General features: G+C 46.5%; 1 protein-coding gene across 5 annotated transcripts in view; it reads right to left on the reverse strand.

Annotated features, from left to right (window-relative positions):
• Positions 1 to 9257: 9257 nt before the first annotated feature.
• Positions 9258 to 15164, reverse strand: part of ELMSAN1 (ELM2 and Myb/SANT domain containing 1) — a 120987-nt gene continuing 115080 nt past the window's right edge. For all 5 annotated transcript variants that reach the window (XM_029598671.1, XM_029598674.1, XM_029598670.1 and 2 more), the window contains exon 13: positions 9258 to 14548. In XM_029598671.1, coding sequence (XP_029454531.1) covers positions 14320 to 14548 — 229 coding nt within the window. In that variant the 3' untranslated portion in view covers positions 9258 to 14319. The remainder of the gene's footprint in view (positions 14549 to 15164) is intronic.

Consider the following 15164-nt stretch of genomic DNA (forward strand, 5'->3'; position numbering starts at 1 on the left):
AGGGATCGTAGGATGCTTATGTATCTTCGGAAGCATATACATCACTGGAGATCTATAACCTTTATTAACAAGAAAAGCAGCTTCTTTTTTTGAGATAAAGCCAATGGCAAAACCATCTTCAACACAGTCCTCAATCTGTTGGAGCAAAAGCGGACCCGGATCTTGAGGCAACATTTTATAGTTGCCAGTATCAGACACATGCGTAGAAATCATAGTAGTGTAAAAGGCCCTGTCCATGACAATAGTAGCGCCACCTTTGTCCGCTTGTTTAATGACAAGGGAGGGGGATTTTTTCAATTCTTCAAGCGCCTTGTGTTGATCATAAGATAAATTAAACGGTACCTGTTCTTTATTTTGTTCAATACGTGTAAGAGCAATCAAAACCAAATCAATGAACGTTTTAATGTGAGAATCAACTGGACCTGGAGGGAGCCAATAAGATTTAGGAGCCACAATGCAATTTTCAACAGTAGGCGGTTGTAAAGCAAAAAATAATTTCAACTGTAGTTTCCGAAAGAATTGGAACAGATCACATCTAGTCAAAAAAGGATCATATTGATACGATGGCACAAAGGAAAGCCCCTTTTCAAGCAGAGACAACTGTGCAGATGAAAGGTGCTGAGACGAGATGTTAATCACGGTGGGTTGCGGTTGCTCTGGGACCGGGTTTGTGGGCGACCACCCGTGTCTGGCCAGTTGTTCCCGCGCTGGCGAAAAAAACGGCGACCAGGGCGTCTGTTCGATGTTCGATGATTATTGTATCTAGAATCCGGATTTATAGGTGGTTGAGCTTCAGGATTCTCTTCATCAGAACCCGAAGATGAATCCGCAAACGCAACCTTGCGTGGCTTCGATACTTTACGGCATTGCCAAGTAAAGATGGTACCTGCTGCATAGTCCCTTTCGTCCCTTTTAAATTTGGTAATCTTGGATTGACGTATATCAGTACGAAATTTTTCCATTGATTGATTGAACTCATGCAGCTTCTTAGTATAGTCATCTAAAGTCTCGGATGACTGTAGACCACTTTTAATCTCATCGCATGTAGTAATTAGAGACTGTGTAATAGCCATCGAATGGTATTCTCTGATATGATTTTTTTAAGCTCCATGCTCGTCATTTCCTGGGCGGAGCACTCACTCTGATTGGCTATTTACTATTTAAAAAATGGCGCGCTTACGTTCCCTCTAGCAGAGAAAGAAATTATTACCGTCAACGATGCTGCTGCTACTCTCAATTTCACGTTCGTACCACTGCTACTAAAGATCCTTATAAATATAGCTTTAAGTTTTTGCTGAATGGTTGATTTATTTAAGATGTTTTTTTCAGATATTGTTGGCCCTTGAAGAAGGCGTTTAGCCGAAACGCGGTCCGTGTCGGGCTTGACTCCGTGCATGTCCTCACGCCCATGTCTCTGCTAATTTCTTGAGCATAAAATTTGCGAATCTTCAGAAAAGATGGAAATGAAATCTGCAATGCTTCAGAAAAGATAAGCTACTTTATTATTCACTTGCGATATATTTTGTGATATGCCAATGGGCTATTTTATTGTTCACCTACGCATGAGGAAAAGTTTTTGAAAAAAATATACATCGGGCAATAGACCAATGATTATATTGCTGCTGTACTACTGCGTATTGGCACTAGATACGTATGCCCCGTATGAGGTCTGCCATGGAATGAGATGAGTTTGTGTATCTACATCATTATTCAGTTTTCATTTTGTGGGTTGGTAGCCTATATATTTATTACTGATTAAAAATGCAGCCATAAGTCAACTTGATTAATAGCAGTTTAATGGACTTCTCCTCCAAGAATTTATCTAGACTCCATGGCTTTGAAAACTGATGAATAGTAGTGGATTCAGAGACAGAGGATAGTAGTGGCGTCCCTGAAGCAGAACCTTCAAAACATGTATCCATGTCAGGATCTTCTTTGTGTGAGATAACATTGATCACAATCCATTTGCTTATTTTAATTTTTGCTTTTTTTTTTAGCTTAGTTGGACACAAACACTTTCTGTTTTGAAAACTGCAAACTTTGCACAAATATCAGGTTCACGCAAGTACTTGAAACGATGAGTACAGCAGTCTGACCCTTGCATGTTTTGTCAAAGTGCCTGGGTCTGCTGTATGAAAGCCCTTCTTTAAAGTTGATGTTTAAGTACTGTGCCTCATTTTTAGGTTAGTTTCACTGGAGAGCACCTATTGCTGATTGTCCATCACACCCATAAGGTAAAAAAACACTAAACTGATTTGATTGAAATTCAGCATAGGGTATTAGGACAGTTGTTGAATTGTAATTTCGTTTTGTATCAGTGCACAATTACAATTCTCTGACCACTTTGACCTTTGCTCGCCCATGCTTCCAGCAAGCCCTTTTCAGTTTGTTATAAAAGTGAGTTTAGGCTATATATATATATTAAAGATTGATTATGAGTCACCTTCTGCAGCTTAGTACCGTTCTATACATTTGTCTTCAAGATAATGTCTTCTCATGGGCAACCAACAAAATCAAGTATCTTCCTAAAACGCAGAACTCTGTATTGAGCAAGAACACTGGGTGCATGCTTTTCTAGTTGATTTTTTTTTTTTTTTAACATAGAAATCTTTTATATGACAGGGACAAGCCATGCAGAACCCAGAAATGAATCTCTATGAAAGAGCAGGAAAACTATGAGTTCAAATTGTTTTTTAGAATCCTATTCTAGATGTAGTAGGTGACCTCAGATTCTGCTTTGCTTGTTTCCAACAAGAAGAATTTAGATGGGATATTCATGACCTGCAAGATCTAGTCTTATTTGTTTCTACAGCTCCCAGTCTTATCAGGGTCTTCATCATGTGCCATCGTTCTTGCTTTATATTTTGTGTACACATTTTTCTCACAGGACAAGCCGGATGGTAGTCCTCACATATGGGTGACATCACAGGATGGAGCCCAATCACGGAACACTTTTGTCAAAGTTTCTAGAATTTTGACTGGCACCCACTGGGCATGCCCAGGATGGCACTAACCCTGCAACCAGCAGGGGTCCCCCTTCAGTCTTCTTTTTTCTGCGCAGCAGCAGCCACGCGGGTTAAGGAGCTCTACAGAGATTCCTGACAGGAATTTTCCTCATGGAATTACTTCATAATATAATACCCCACAGGGGTTCCCCTATTTAATTTTTACTGCCACAGTGGGTCCGATAAGTTTTTTACCCGATTCCAATCGAGTTCGGCCCTCGCGGCCTACTGGTCGTTGACCGCATTGCGGCTACCTTTTTTTGAGAGGCCATGGCGTCTGGGTTCTGTTGATGCCCCGACTGCACTCGCACAGTGTCCATTACTGACCCTCACAAGGTCTGTATAATGTGCTTAGGGAGCGAGCATGATGTCCTTACTTGCACCAAATGTGCCCTTATGACACCAAAAGGTCGCAAGGCGAGGATGGAACTTCTCTTTCGGTCACAAACCCCGATGCCGTCTGAGCCGACACAGTCTATGTTGTGCCAATATCGTGCACCGACCGGTGTCCAACCAGCATAGACGACTCTGCGGCCATCGACCCCCTCTGTTCCTCATCAGGAAAAGGACCGAGAAGATCGTCGGGAAAAAGTATAGACAAAGACACCGTAGGTCTCAGACCAGACCATCGACGCAGGCAAGCCCTCGACGTCGCCACTGTCTGAGCCGCCGCCAAAGAAAACCCGTTCAGAAAAGGCACCATCCCTAACTGGGTCCGGGTCACTGAGGCAACCTTCACCTAGACAGGTAATAGGAGCCACGATTCCACCTCCAACGGTGGTGCCTCCAGCATCGGGGCTTCACGCTCCAGGTTTCCAAGAGGAATTGGATCAGATGATTCAAGAGGCCATCGGCAAAGCAATGCAAGGCTTCAAGCTTCCTCAGATGCCGGTGCCGATTCCTGAACCGGCTACCGATCCAATTCCTGTAGCGCTGGCACCGCTACTGATGAGGATGGAAGTGCTGCTCACCACTTTTCCTCCGATGGATCCGGGGGCACCGATTGGCCCGGTGCCCTCCTCCCCAATTCCTCTCTCATCAACAGAAGGAGGAGAAAAATCGTTATTCCTTCCTCCATCGGGAGTCCTACCGATGCCTCAGCCATCGATGTCACAGATAGCATCTTTGCTACCATTGGTGCCCCCGATCTGTCCATCGATGCCTTCGGTGACCTCCTCAATGCCTTCGGTGTCTCAACCAGGACCTTCAGGAATATCAACATTCCGTCCTTCTAAGGATCCTAGGGGTGCTAGTGATAAAACCTATGATACATGGACCGATGACTCATCCCAGGATACCGATGACTTACCATCACCACCCTCTCCTGCTGAAAGCAGGAAGCGTTCTCCCCCAGAGGACTTGTCCATTAATTTTGTGAAGGAAATGTCTGAATTGGTTCCATTCCAACTTCAGACAGAACAGGATGATAGACACCAGATGATGGAACGTCTGCAATTTCTGGATGATCCTAAAGAAATCACCTCTATCCCTATCCATGATGTCCTCTTGGATCTTCTAAAGAGGAATTGGGAGCATCCTGGTTCGGTGGCACCAGTTAACTGAAAAGCGGACACCACATACCTAGTCCAATCAACTCCAGGTTTCCAAAAACCCAATTGGATCACCATTCAGTGGTTGTTGAGTCAGCCCAAAAGAAAGCCCGATGCTCCAAGCTCACTCTTCTTTCCCTCCAGGGAAAGAGCAAAAATGTTCTTGGATGCCTAGGTCGGCGTGTCCTTCACAGGTCAATGCTTATATCCCGCATTGCCTCTTACCAACTCTATATGACCCAGTACAACAGGGTCCTCTTTAAGCAAATGCAGGATTTTGCAGTTTCAAGAGCAATCACATGCCCCGGCTCAAAAAGGATTAGAAGCAGGCAAACATGAAATAAGATCAGCATATGACATTTTTAACACTGCTTCCAGGGTATCAGCAACAGCTATTTCTGCGAGGAGGTGGGCCTGGCTAAAGTCTTCAGACCTACGACCTGAGGTCTAGGACAGACTATCCAACTTGCCTTGCACTGGTGACAATCTTTTTGGTGAACAGATACAGCAAGCAGTGGCACAGTTCAAAGATCACCATGAGACTCTTCGCCAACTCTCCTTGTTGCTTTCTGAATATCCTGCTAATCAAACATTCAGAAAGGATCCCAAAAAGTCTTTCTACCGCCAAAGGAAATCATATCCTCCACCATCCAAAGGTCACTTTATTAAGCCTTACCAGAAAGGCCAGTCTAGGCAACCTCGCAGGCAAAACACACAGACAACCCCTCAGCCAGGTCCAGCATCTGGTTTGACTCTTTCCTAGAGAGCAGCATTCAGCCTCCACTACTGCATGTACCAAGTGGGAGGTTGATTGTGCCACTTCAGCAACATCTGGCACACAATCACCTCAGACCAGTGGGTTCTTGCCATAATCACTCAAGGTTATCATTTCAACTTTCTTGCCATTCCGCCGGACTCCCCACCTCGGCTGACGTGGGGAACATCCGATCACTCACCACTCCTGGATCAGGAAGTCTCCCTCCTCCTCCGATCCAGAGCAATCGAACCAGTGCCCTACTCCCAACAGGGCCTCGGCTTCTATTCTCGGTACTTTCTAATCCCAAAAAGTTAGGTGGCATTCGCTCAATACTAGACCTTTGCACCTTAAACAAGTACCTACAAAGAGAAAAGTTCAAGATGGTAACCTTGGGTTCCCTCCTTCCCCTTCTGCAAAGGGAAGACTGGCTCTGCTCTCTAGATCTCCAGGACGCTTACACACACATCGAAATAACTCAGTCTCATCACAAATTTCTGCGATTCCTGGTAGGCTCAAAGCATTATCAATACAGAGTGCTACCATTCGGCCTGGCATCTGCACCACGGGTCTTCACCAAGTGTCTCGTAGGAGTAGCAGCATTCCTCGATGATTGGTTGATCAGGGCTCCCACCCAGCAAGCTTTCTGACGTCCCTACGTCTCACCTTGCATACCCTGATCTCCCTAGGGTTTCTCATCAATAACCCAAAGTCCAGCTTAGTCCCATCACAAACCCTGTCGTTCATAGGAGCAGACTTGGACACCTTCAAAGCAAAAGCATTTCTTCCTCGAGAACGAGCTCTCACTCCTCTCGCCCATCAACTGCACGTCACTTCCTAGTTTTTCCAGGACACATGGTGTCCTCGGTACATCACTCCAATGGCTCATCTTGCCATGAGAGAGTCATGCAGTGGACTCTAAGGTCACAGTGGATTCAATCTCAACCACTGTCCGCCGTTGTCCACATCACCAACCCACTTCGCCTGTGTCTGGCTTGGTGGAAAAAGCAGTCCAATCTCCTCCAAGGCCTTCCTTTCCAGGCTCCAGATCCTCAAATAACCCTTACAACTGATGCCTCCAACCTCAGCTGGGGAGCACATGTTGCCAATCTGCAAACTCAAGGCACCTGGTCTCCAGAGGAAGCCAAAATCCAAATAAATTTCCTGGAACTACGAGCAATCAGATATGCTCTCAGGGTGTTTCAGGATTGCCTTTCCAATCAGATCATCCTGATTCAGACAGACAACCAGGTGGCCATGTGGTACATCAGCAAACAAGGAGGAACAGGCTCCTACCTCCTGTGTCAGGAAGCTGCACAGATATGGGCGGAGGCCCTTTCTCATTCGATGTACCACAAGGCCACCTACTTGCCTGGAGTGGACAATGTGTTGGCAGACAAGCTGATTCGCACCTTTCAACCGCACAAGTGGTCCCTCAACCCCACAGTAGCGGACTCAATATTCCAACATTGGGGTTACCCTCACATAGACCTCTTTGCATCACCTCAAAACCGCAAAGTAGAGAACATTAGCTCTCTCACTCGCTGCCAACACTCACTGCCAAGAGATGCGTTCTCCCTTTCATAGGCAACCTGTCTCCTATATGAATTCCCTCCACTTCCACTTCTCTCAAAGACTCTCAAAGTTACGTCAGGACAAGGAAAGCATGATCCTGATAGCCCCTCACTGGCCACGCCAAGTGTGGTTTTCGATTCTTCAGGACCTCTCCATTCGCAGGCACATTCCTCTGGGGAAGGACCTGCTTCTGATCACTCAGAATGACGGGTGCCTATGCCACCCCAATCTTCAGGCCTTGTCCCTGACTGCCTGGATGTTGAAAGGTTAATTCTTCAGCCACTCAACCTTTCGGAGCCAGTTTCCCGTGTCTTGATTGCTTCACAAAAGCCTTCCACGAGAAAATCTTATTTTTACAAATGGAACAGGTTTAAGTCATGGTGTTCTTCCCTGTCCTTTGATCCTTTCACTTGTTCCACCACGAAATCTCTAGACTATCTCTGGCACTTGTCAGAATCAGGTCTAAAAACTTCTTCCATCAGGATGCACGTCAGTGCGGTAGCTGCCTTCCATAAAAGGTGTTGAGGATGTTCCCAATTCAGTACAACCCCTTGTAACACGTTTTCTGAAGGGCTTGCTCCATCTGAAACCTCCACTGCACCTTCCGGCCCCTTCTTGGGACCTCAACCTGGATTTGGGTCGGCTCATGAAACCACCATTCGAGCCTCTCCAATCCTGTGATCTTCGCTATCTCACATGGAAAGTGATCTTTCTTTTGGCAATCACATCCGCTCGCAGAGTTAGTGAATTACAGGCCCTAGTTACCTATCCGCCTTACACTAAACTTCTGCACGACCGGGTAGTACTCCGCACTCACCCTAAATTTTTGCCTAAGGTAGTATCGGAGTTTCACATTAATCAATCCATTATACTACCCACTTTCTTTCCCAGGCCCCATTCCAATCCAGGAGAACAGGCTCTGCATACCCTTGACTGTAAACGGGCTCTAGTATTCTATCTACACCGTACAGCTGCCCACAGAAAATCCACCCAATTGTTTGTTTCTTTCCATCCCATCAGATTGGGTCAACCTGTGGGTAAGCAAACTCTCTCCTCCTGGTTAGCGGACTGCATATCCTTTTGCTATCAGCAAGCAGACATTCCACTTCAAGACCGTGTTAAAGCACACTCTGTCAGGGCCATGGCAACTTCAGTAGCACACCTACGCTCAGGTAGCAGCCCTACAAATATCAGGAAGCGGCACCAGAGTTCTCTCCATACCTTTATAGCCCATTATTGTTTAGACAAGGCTGGAAGACAAGATTCCATCTTTGGCCAGTCTGTCTTGCCCAACCTATTTGCAACTTGCTGTACCAACACCTTTCCACCTACCCGTTAGGGTTCAGGATGCCCTCTACCAAATTCCACCCCAGTCTATGTGCCTATTGCACATCTTGGGTACATTTGGTGCATTTCTCAGACATCCTCAGCTTGGTACTCACCCATATGTGAGGACTACCATCCTGCTTGTCCTGTGAGAAAGCAGAAGTTATTTACCTGTAACAGGTGTTCTCACAGGACAGCAGGATGTTAGTCCTCACGAAACCCGCCCACCACCCTGCAATGTTGGGTTCGTTACGTTTTTATTTTATTTTTTGGTACTTACTATAGCTTTTAAACAAGACTGAAGGGGGACCCTTGCTGGTAGCAGGGTTGCTGTCATCCTGAGCATGTCCAGTAGGTGCCAGTCAAAGTTCTAGAAACTTTGAGAAAAGTGTTCTGTGATTGGGCTCCATCCTGTGATGTCACCCATATGTACTGTCCTATGAGAACACCTGTTACAGGTAAGCAACTTCTGCTTTTCTCCTTTGCGTTCCCTACCTTTAATTAGATTCCCTTCTCTCTTTCTATAACCAAGTCATCACAGCAGCAGACTTCTGGCAAGGGAGCAGGAATTGCAATTGCCCTCAGAACCCAGCAGGTGTTGCTGCTGAGTGACAGATTGGGCTCCCTTCCACCCAAGAGCACTGAAGAATCATAACAGAGCAGTAGGAAAGATGTAGCCACTATCAGGTGGAGATAGTTTTCTTTAATAAAACCAAGTGTACTGTTTATGTGAACCCTGTCCCTCCAACAAAAACAGCAAGACATGTCTGTTATTGACTGACATTTCTTTATATCTTTCATTATAAAAAAATAATTCAGGTTATTAACAGAAAAATGCTCCCAAATAAAGCTGAAATCCCATTCTCAGGGCTCCAAGCTTTGCTCCTGCCGCGTCACTAACATGCTCCTTCTGGAATGGAATTTACAGATTAACACAAGGCTGAGCCCACACGCCTCGCATTATCACCTGGGGAGTGGGGGGGGTCACTGGCTTGTGCTGTTTCAGCTACACAAGTAATAGCATCCAATTTTTTTCTGGACCAGGACAATGGGGGGTTATGGATAGAGTTGGAGTAATTTCCTGTGGGAATGAGCTGCAGCAATGTCTTTTTTTTTTTTTTATTCATTCAAGATCCATTACAATTCCTAGTCTCTTCTTACCCAACCTGATTCTCCCTGGTCTTCCCTTTGGTGATAATGGAAGGAGGGGAGCAGAGCAGAAGAGGGCCTGCCAGGCTTAAAACAGCAGTGCACTTTATCCACAGCAAACAGGAAAACGGCCACAGGAGTGAATGGCGGGCAGGGACGGGTTTCGAGGAATGGTTCCATTTTAGAAAAAAAATCTGAACATACCAACCTATTCAGGGTGGCAGACTGTGCGAGGTGACACCTGGGACCCAGGTTTGGATAACCTGACTGCTAGAGCTGGCTGGCAGAGGCTGCTATATTACCTCTGCTGTGCACTTGTGCGCCCAATCAGCCCTGAGGAGGTACCCCCTCTGGCCCTTGGGCTGCTGACCAGTCTTTGGAGAAAAAGCAGAGGAGAAAACAGGGGTAAAAAGAAAGAAAAACTCCACCTCCCACGCCCAGGCTTCCTGGAAAGTAGGCAATAGGCGTCTACAGTTTTATCTTGTCCTGGATTTGGATTTTAAAAATTACCTCTCCAAACCCAAGCTCAAGGCAAGTTACAATTCAGGTAATGAAGGTAGTCCCCTGCCTCAATTAAAGAAGAATTAGAGAAGAAGCAGCGGGTTGTAAAACAAGAGAAGCCAAAGTCCTAATCCTGATGCTGCTCCTCATGACTTGGGCAGGCCACTTCCATCAAGTACAAACGGAGGCTTTCATTCACAAAACCGCATTAGGCCATTTACCGTGCAATAAATGCCGTTTATGCGTGGTGATTGGCCTAAGGCGAGGTATTTGAAATACCTCATGTTATTTCAGTCCTGGCAATACACGTATTTAAATGAGCTGATCAGCATGCAAATGCCTACTAAGCAACTCAATACTAATTAAAACCATGCAAATCAAAAAAATATGGCTTGCCTGCAAAAAATGCAAGCTGTATCATTTGACATGAAGTTAGCTACAACTCAATCAGGATGTTAACACAGGTCCCGCTGCTCCTGCGGACATGACTTAAAGGGAGCAACTCAGCTCGAGTCACACACTCTCTCCCTGAACCTCCCTCCCCCTCCGGAAATCTCTATATAGACCCCATCCCACTGCTCAGCCACCTCCATTGTCCTTGCAGGCAGCCGTAGTGGTAAAAAATAATACAAACGAGTTGAGGTCATCCATAGCACCACCCCAATCCTTCTTTCCAGTTTAAAAAAAAAAAGCCCTCCCCCATAGTCATTTCTTCATTATGCCTATTAGAACAGTGGAGCTCAGAATGCCCCCTAGGCTTCAGGTCCAGCAGTGGCCTTGTTTCAAAATGGCACCAGCTGGTCCTCTGACGCCCTCATATGGTAAGGGCAAAGGACTGGCTGGCGGTATGTTGAAAAACGGCAGCTGCTGGGCCTATTGGCACTCCAGGCCCCCACTACACTACCAGGGACTCATTTATTAGGAAGGGGTCGTGAGTGTCCTGGCCTCTGGATTTTTTGATTGAAGGGGAAGGGTTGGCAGAAGAGGATAAGGCCTAGCGCTGACTTTTAAATGTTATTGTTTTTGAACTATAGATAGCTACAGGGGCAGCTCAGGGGGACGGGGGAACAGGGGGGGGTCTGTGAGAACTTTATGGTTTTTGACTACTTTCAAGGGGGGCCTACTCAGAGCCATTGGCCCCTTAAGTGATGGTGGCCCCACAGTCCTGGGACTGCATCATGCACTGTGAGGGGTCATTTACCTCACAACTTAATGAATGAGCCCCTTAGACTGCAACCCCTCTGGGGGACAGGGAAAAACACCTACAGTACCCTTAATGTAATCCACTTTGAAGTGCCTGAAAGATGGAATAAAATTAGATAATTAAGCCATGGTAAAATCTTAACCGCAGAGATAACATGTGGAATTATAAATTCCACATGTTATCCACCCCAAGAAAACCCAGCACAGCACTGGTATTTAAATGAGCTTATTTGCATGCAAATGTATGCAAGTCAGCTAATACAGTAATATTTTATTTCATTTATTAAAATTTTATATTCTGCTCATTATTTCAATAGTGAAGTCCACAAGCTGTGTTATTTTATGGAAAGTTAACTATACCTCACAAGGTGTAGCTAAATTTCCGCGGGAATATCAGGATACGACCCATATCCTGGTGCTCCTGCTCTCTGGCCTGAGTGTAGAAGGTGTGTGTGGGGGGGGGGGGGGGTGTCAGGGACCCCCCTCTCTTCCACCACCTCTTAAGGCAGCAAAAGTTTCAAAATTAAAGAAGAAAAGTGGCCAGTGCTTAGCACCTCACTCCATTCCCCGTGCTCCTGTTCGCCAAAGAAATTAAGCGCCATACACCCCCTCCCCCCTTCAAGTACTTACTATAACTCTCTGGTGACCAAGCAGAGCACATCCCCCGGGCTTCTGTACTGCCCAGCTCCATGTCCAGAACAGCACCAGCCAGCTTCCGGCACCCCCTTTTCTCCTAGCATGTAACCGGGGCAAAAGGGTACTTGAGGTTGGCCAGCATGGCACTAGGGAACACAGAGGCCAAGGGGGCACGCCACTCACCAGAGCTAGACCATCAGGGGGTTATAGTTAAGTTTCCCGGGGTTATCACTTTTATGGCTAACAAGAAGAGGGAGCATGGGGAATGGGACGGAGCCGAGCATGTCACTTTTTATTTTGAAACTTTTACCACTTCATGGGATAGTGGGGGGTATAGAAAGAAAGAGGGAGCTCTCAGATGCCCACCGATTTTTACCCTCTGGCCCGAGGGCTGTTAAGTATTCTTTAAACAAACAATGGTGGCTCCCAGGATGCAAGTTCCCCAGCCTGCAGCCCCGCTTTGCTGCAATATTTTACTGCTGTGAAAAATACTGTGGTACTTGGTATCGCAGGTTAGTAATCCTGTGATGTTTTCCCCAGAGTAGAAAATACTGCAGCTTAGTAAATAAGCCTCTGGCTCTGTACCTCTGGTAATGGAGTGATTTGCCTAAAGTCACAAGCAGCGTTGTACCCTGGCTTCCTGGTTCTCAGCCTACTGCTTAAGGTTGTTAACTACTGTCTTAGCTCCAATTAATTTCTGGAGGAATGTCTTTCTTCTAAAAATGGAACCATTTCAGAAAACATCCAACCTGGCATGTCTTCAGCCTTATTACGATAAGAATCTTTATAGATGGAGCAAGTGGGAACGATGTTGTGAATGGAAGCCACTGCTGCTGTAATACGAAAGCGACAGGCCCTGCCTTTCCCACTCTCCATAGAAAAAGATGATTGTCTTCTGCATAGATAAAAAGATTCAACTCATGGCTTTACAAAAACAAACAAGCAAACAAAAAAAAATATATATAAAGCATTTTCTATAACATATGTATAAATCTAACCTGTGCATGGGGGCTGGAGGGAGGGGGGTGGGTTGTTTACATTCCATACGTTTTTTTCATTGCATCTCTAGTCTGGATGGGGGAAGGCTGCCCCCTACACTAATATATAGTGGCAGCTTATCCCATTCCCTCTCTTGTATCAGAACCCAAGACTGGCGTTTGTGGCTTTTCTGCTGCAAGGCTGGTAATTTTCATTCCAGTAACACAGGGGGACCCCCCCCCCCCCCCCATGGCTGTGTAGGGAAGTTGGGGAGATCACCTCACATGCATGGTCCTCCTCCAATTCCATGGGCAGACGCAACAAAGCGGCCACTCCCAGGTGATCTCAGCAGTATCCCAGCTGCTGCTCCTCCCCCACCTTAATGTCTGTGCAGCCTGTTCACTCACAGGATGAAGAGGAACACAGCTTTCTTCCTCGTCTCCTCCCCCCCACCATAAAATACAAAGTGACCCAAAATGGTTTGAAAACCTTCCCAGCAAGGAATCAGATGGCAACAGCAGAGAGTGCGAGCAGAGCAGAAATGCGCCGGAGGGCTCCAACGTGCAGAGGGGGGGGGGCTGTGTTAGATTCGGAGATTTCTAGCTGAAATTACATGAACTCTCTGCAAGGCTGGGCTATGGCAGAGACTTGGCTTCTCTCGGCCAGTGCCATTTCAGAACTAGCGCCGAGTGGCACCCCACACCACCAGACTCCTAACCATAAGCTAGATCTGTAGCTGAATGGCTTTTGGCTAAGCGAGGGTGCCCAACTCTGGCAGTCTCCTGGAGAGAGCAATGGCTTTAGCCCTATAATCCTTCCCCCATCCATACCAGTCAATATTTCTACAATTATTGTTTTAACAATCAAGTTAGACTCCTGTCACAGCAGTGACACCAATTTATTGAAAAGATGCTGCAACGATACCCTGCCTATAATACAATTCATCACAGAGAAATATTTTCTTTCGGCGGCTTTTTTACTTCAGGGATACATTAGAATACATTTCAACGTGTCACGCAGCAACTTTTAAACGAACTTGTGTCGCATCTGTATACCAGCGTTCGCCGTCTCGAGGGTGCTCTCCACAGAAAAGAAGAAGAAGTTTCGGTCCACTGACTGAGCAGCAGAACGAAGATATCCAGCCTGCTCCTGCTGAGACTTCTGCAAGTCGCTCCCAGGCACTGCAAGTCAGGGGGCAGCCGTCCCATAAAATGCAGGCAAAAGCAGAGGTCCCAGCACTTAAGAGGGAGGGGGGGAGAAATCCCTCCCCCCCACCCAAGGCAAAACGCTGCAGAGCCAGTGTCGTGACGATAGCATGTCAATGAAATAAGTCCCGGCGCTGAAGGCCCTTATCGGTCTGTCCCACAGCTCAGGGGCCAGGATCTTATCAGGCACGTGACCAGAGGGAAGGGGCGCAGTGCTCCTCCGTGCCCTATCTAGAAACTTACCTTTTTAAATAAATATAAAATCTTTCCTTTAAAAAGAACAGTCCCAAGTCCACACGCACAATCTAACGTTCATGTAGGTTTTGATTCATCTTGGCGGAGGATGGAAGGCAGAGGCCTGGCACCACAATGCAGTCCCTCTGAGGGAAATGGAAGGAAGGGAGTCTGAGCGAGGGGCCAGCCCTGCAGCTCTCCTGCTAGATCTCTCTGTCCGAGCTGTCCGAGCTGCTGCCACTGTCGCTGCTGCAGCTGCTGTCACTGTCACTCTCGCTGCTCTCATCTTGCCGAACATTAAGACGTGCCGCCACCGCTGCCGCTGCCGCTGCGGCCTCTTCGCTCTGCTTCTGTCTCAGTGCCGCTGCCTTCTTCTCTTGCTCCGAATGGCTCTTCATGTGAGCGCTGCGGCTTTTCACTTTGAAGAACACTCTGATGGGGGGAGAGAGACAAATGCGGTCAAAACTCAGGGCTGTTCGTTCTGAGGGAGAGTGAGATTTCAAATTTAAAAATAATAATAATAATTTATTGATGTAAACCCTGCAGGTGCAGACTTTACCCTTCTCAGGCATCAGGTCATTCCGCCTGTAGAGTTTACAAAACTAGGAACCAAAATGTTAACACCAGCGAGAGCTCAGAACCCATGTAGCATGTGCAACCTTGAACTTCAGAGTGTAATTCACTATGACTCGCCTCCTGTTCCGTGTCTAAGGGACAAAAGCTTAATAAGTCAGGCCCTAGGACTGCAAAGGAGCTGAGATTAGCCGAAGCTGGGCCCATCAAAGACTGAATCTTTGAAGGTGTCAGATTGTTTCTCACTAAAACCTGCTCAATAGAATCGTTCCATCTATTGAAAGCTTATCTACCCAAGTCATGATAAAAAATAAATAAATGATACAACGTATCTGATTCCATGATCTCCAGCATCAGTTTAGGCCACTGATTCAGTATCCAGCAGCTTCTCTTCAATTCTCCTGACGAGAGGGCTTTCCTGTGCTACCCCTCAGTATTCACCAACCCACTTCTCAGATCTCCCAACAAACAAAAG

Source organism: Rhinatrema bivittatum, chromosome 4, assembly GCF_901001135.1.
Source record: "Rhinatrema bivittatum chromosome 4, aRhiBiv1.1, whole genome shotgun sequence".
NCBI classification, from domain to species: domain Eukaryota; kingdom Metazoa; phylum Chordata; class Amphibia; order Gymnophiona; family Rhinatrematidae; genus Rhinatrema; species Rhinatrema bivittatum.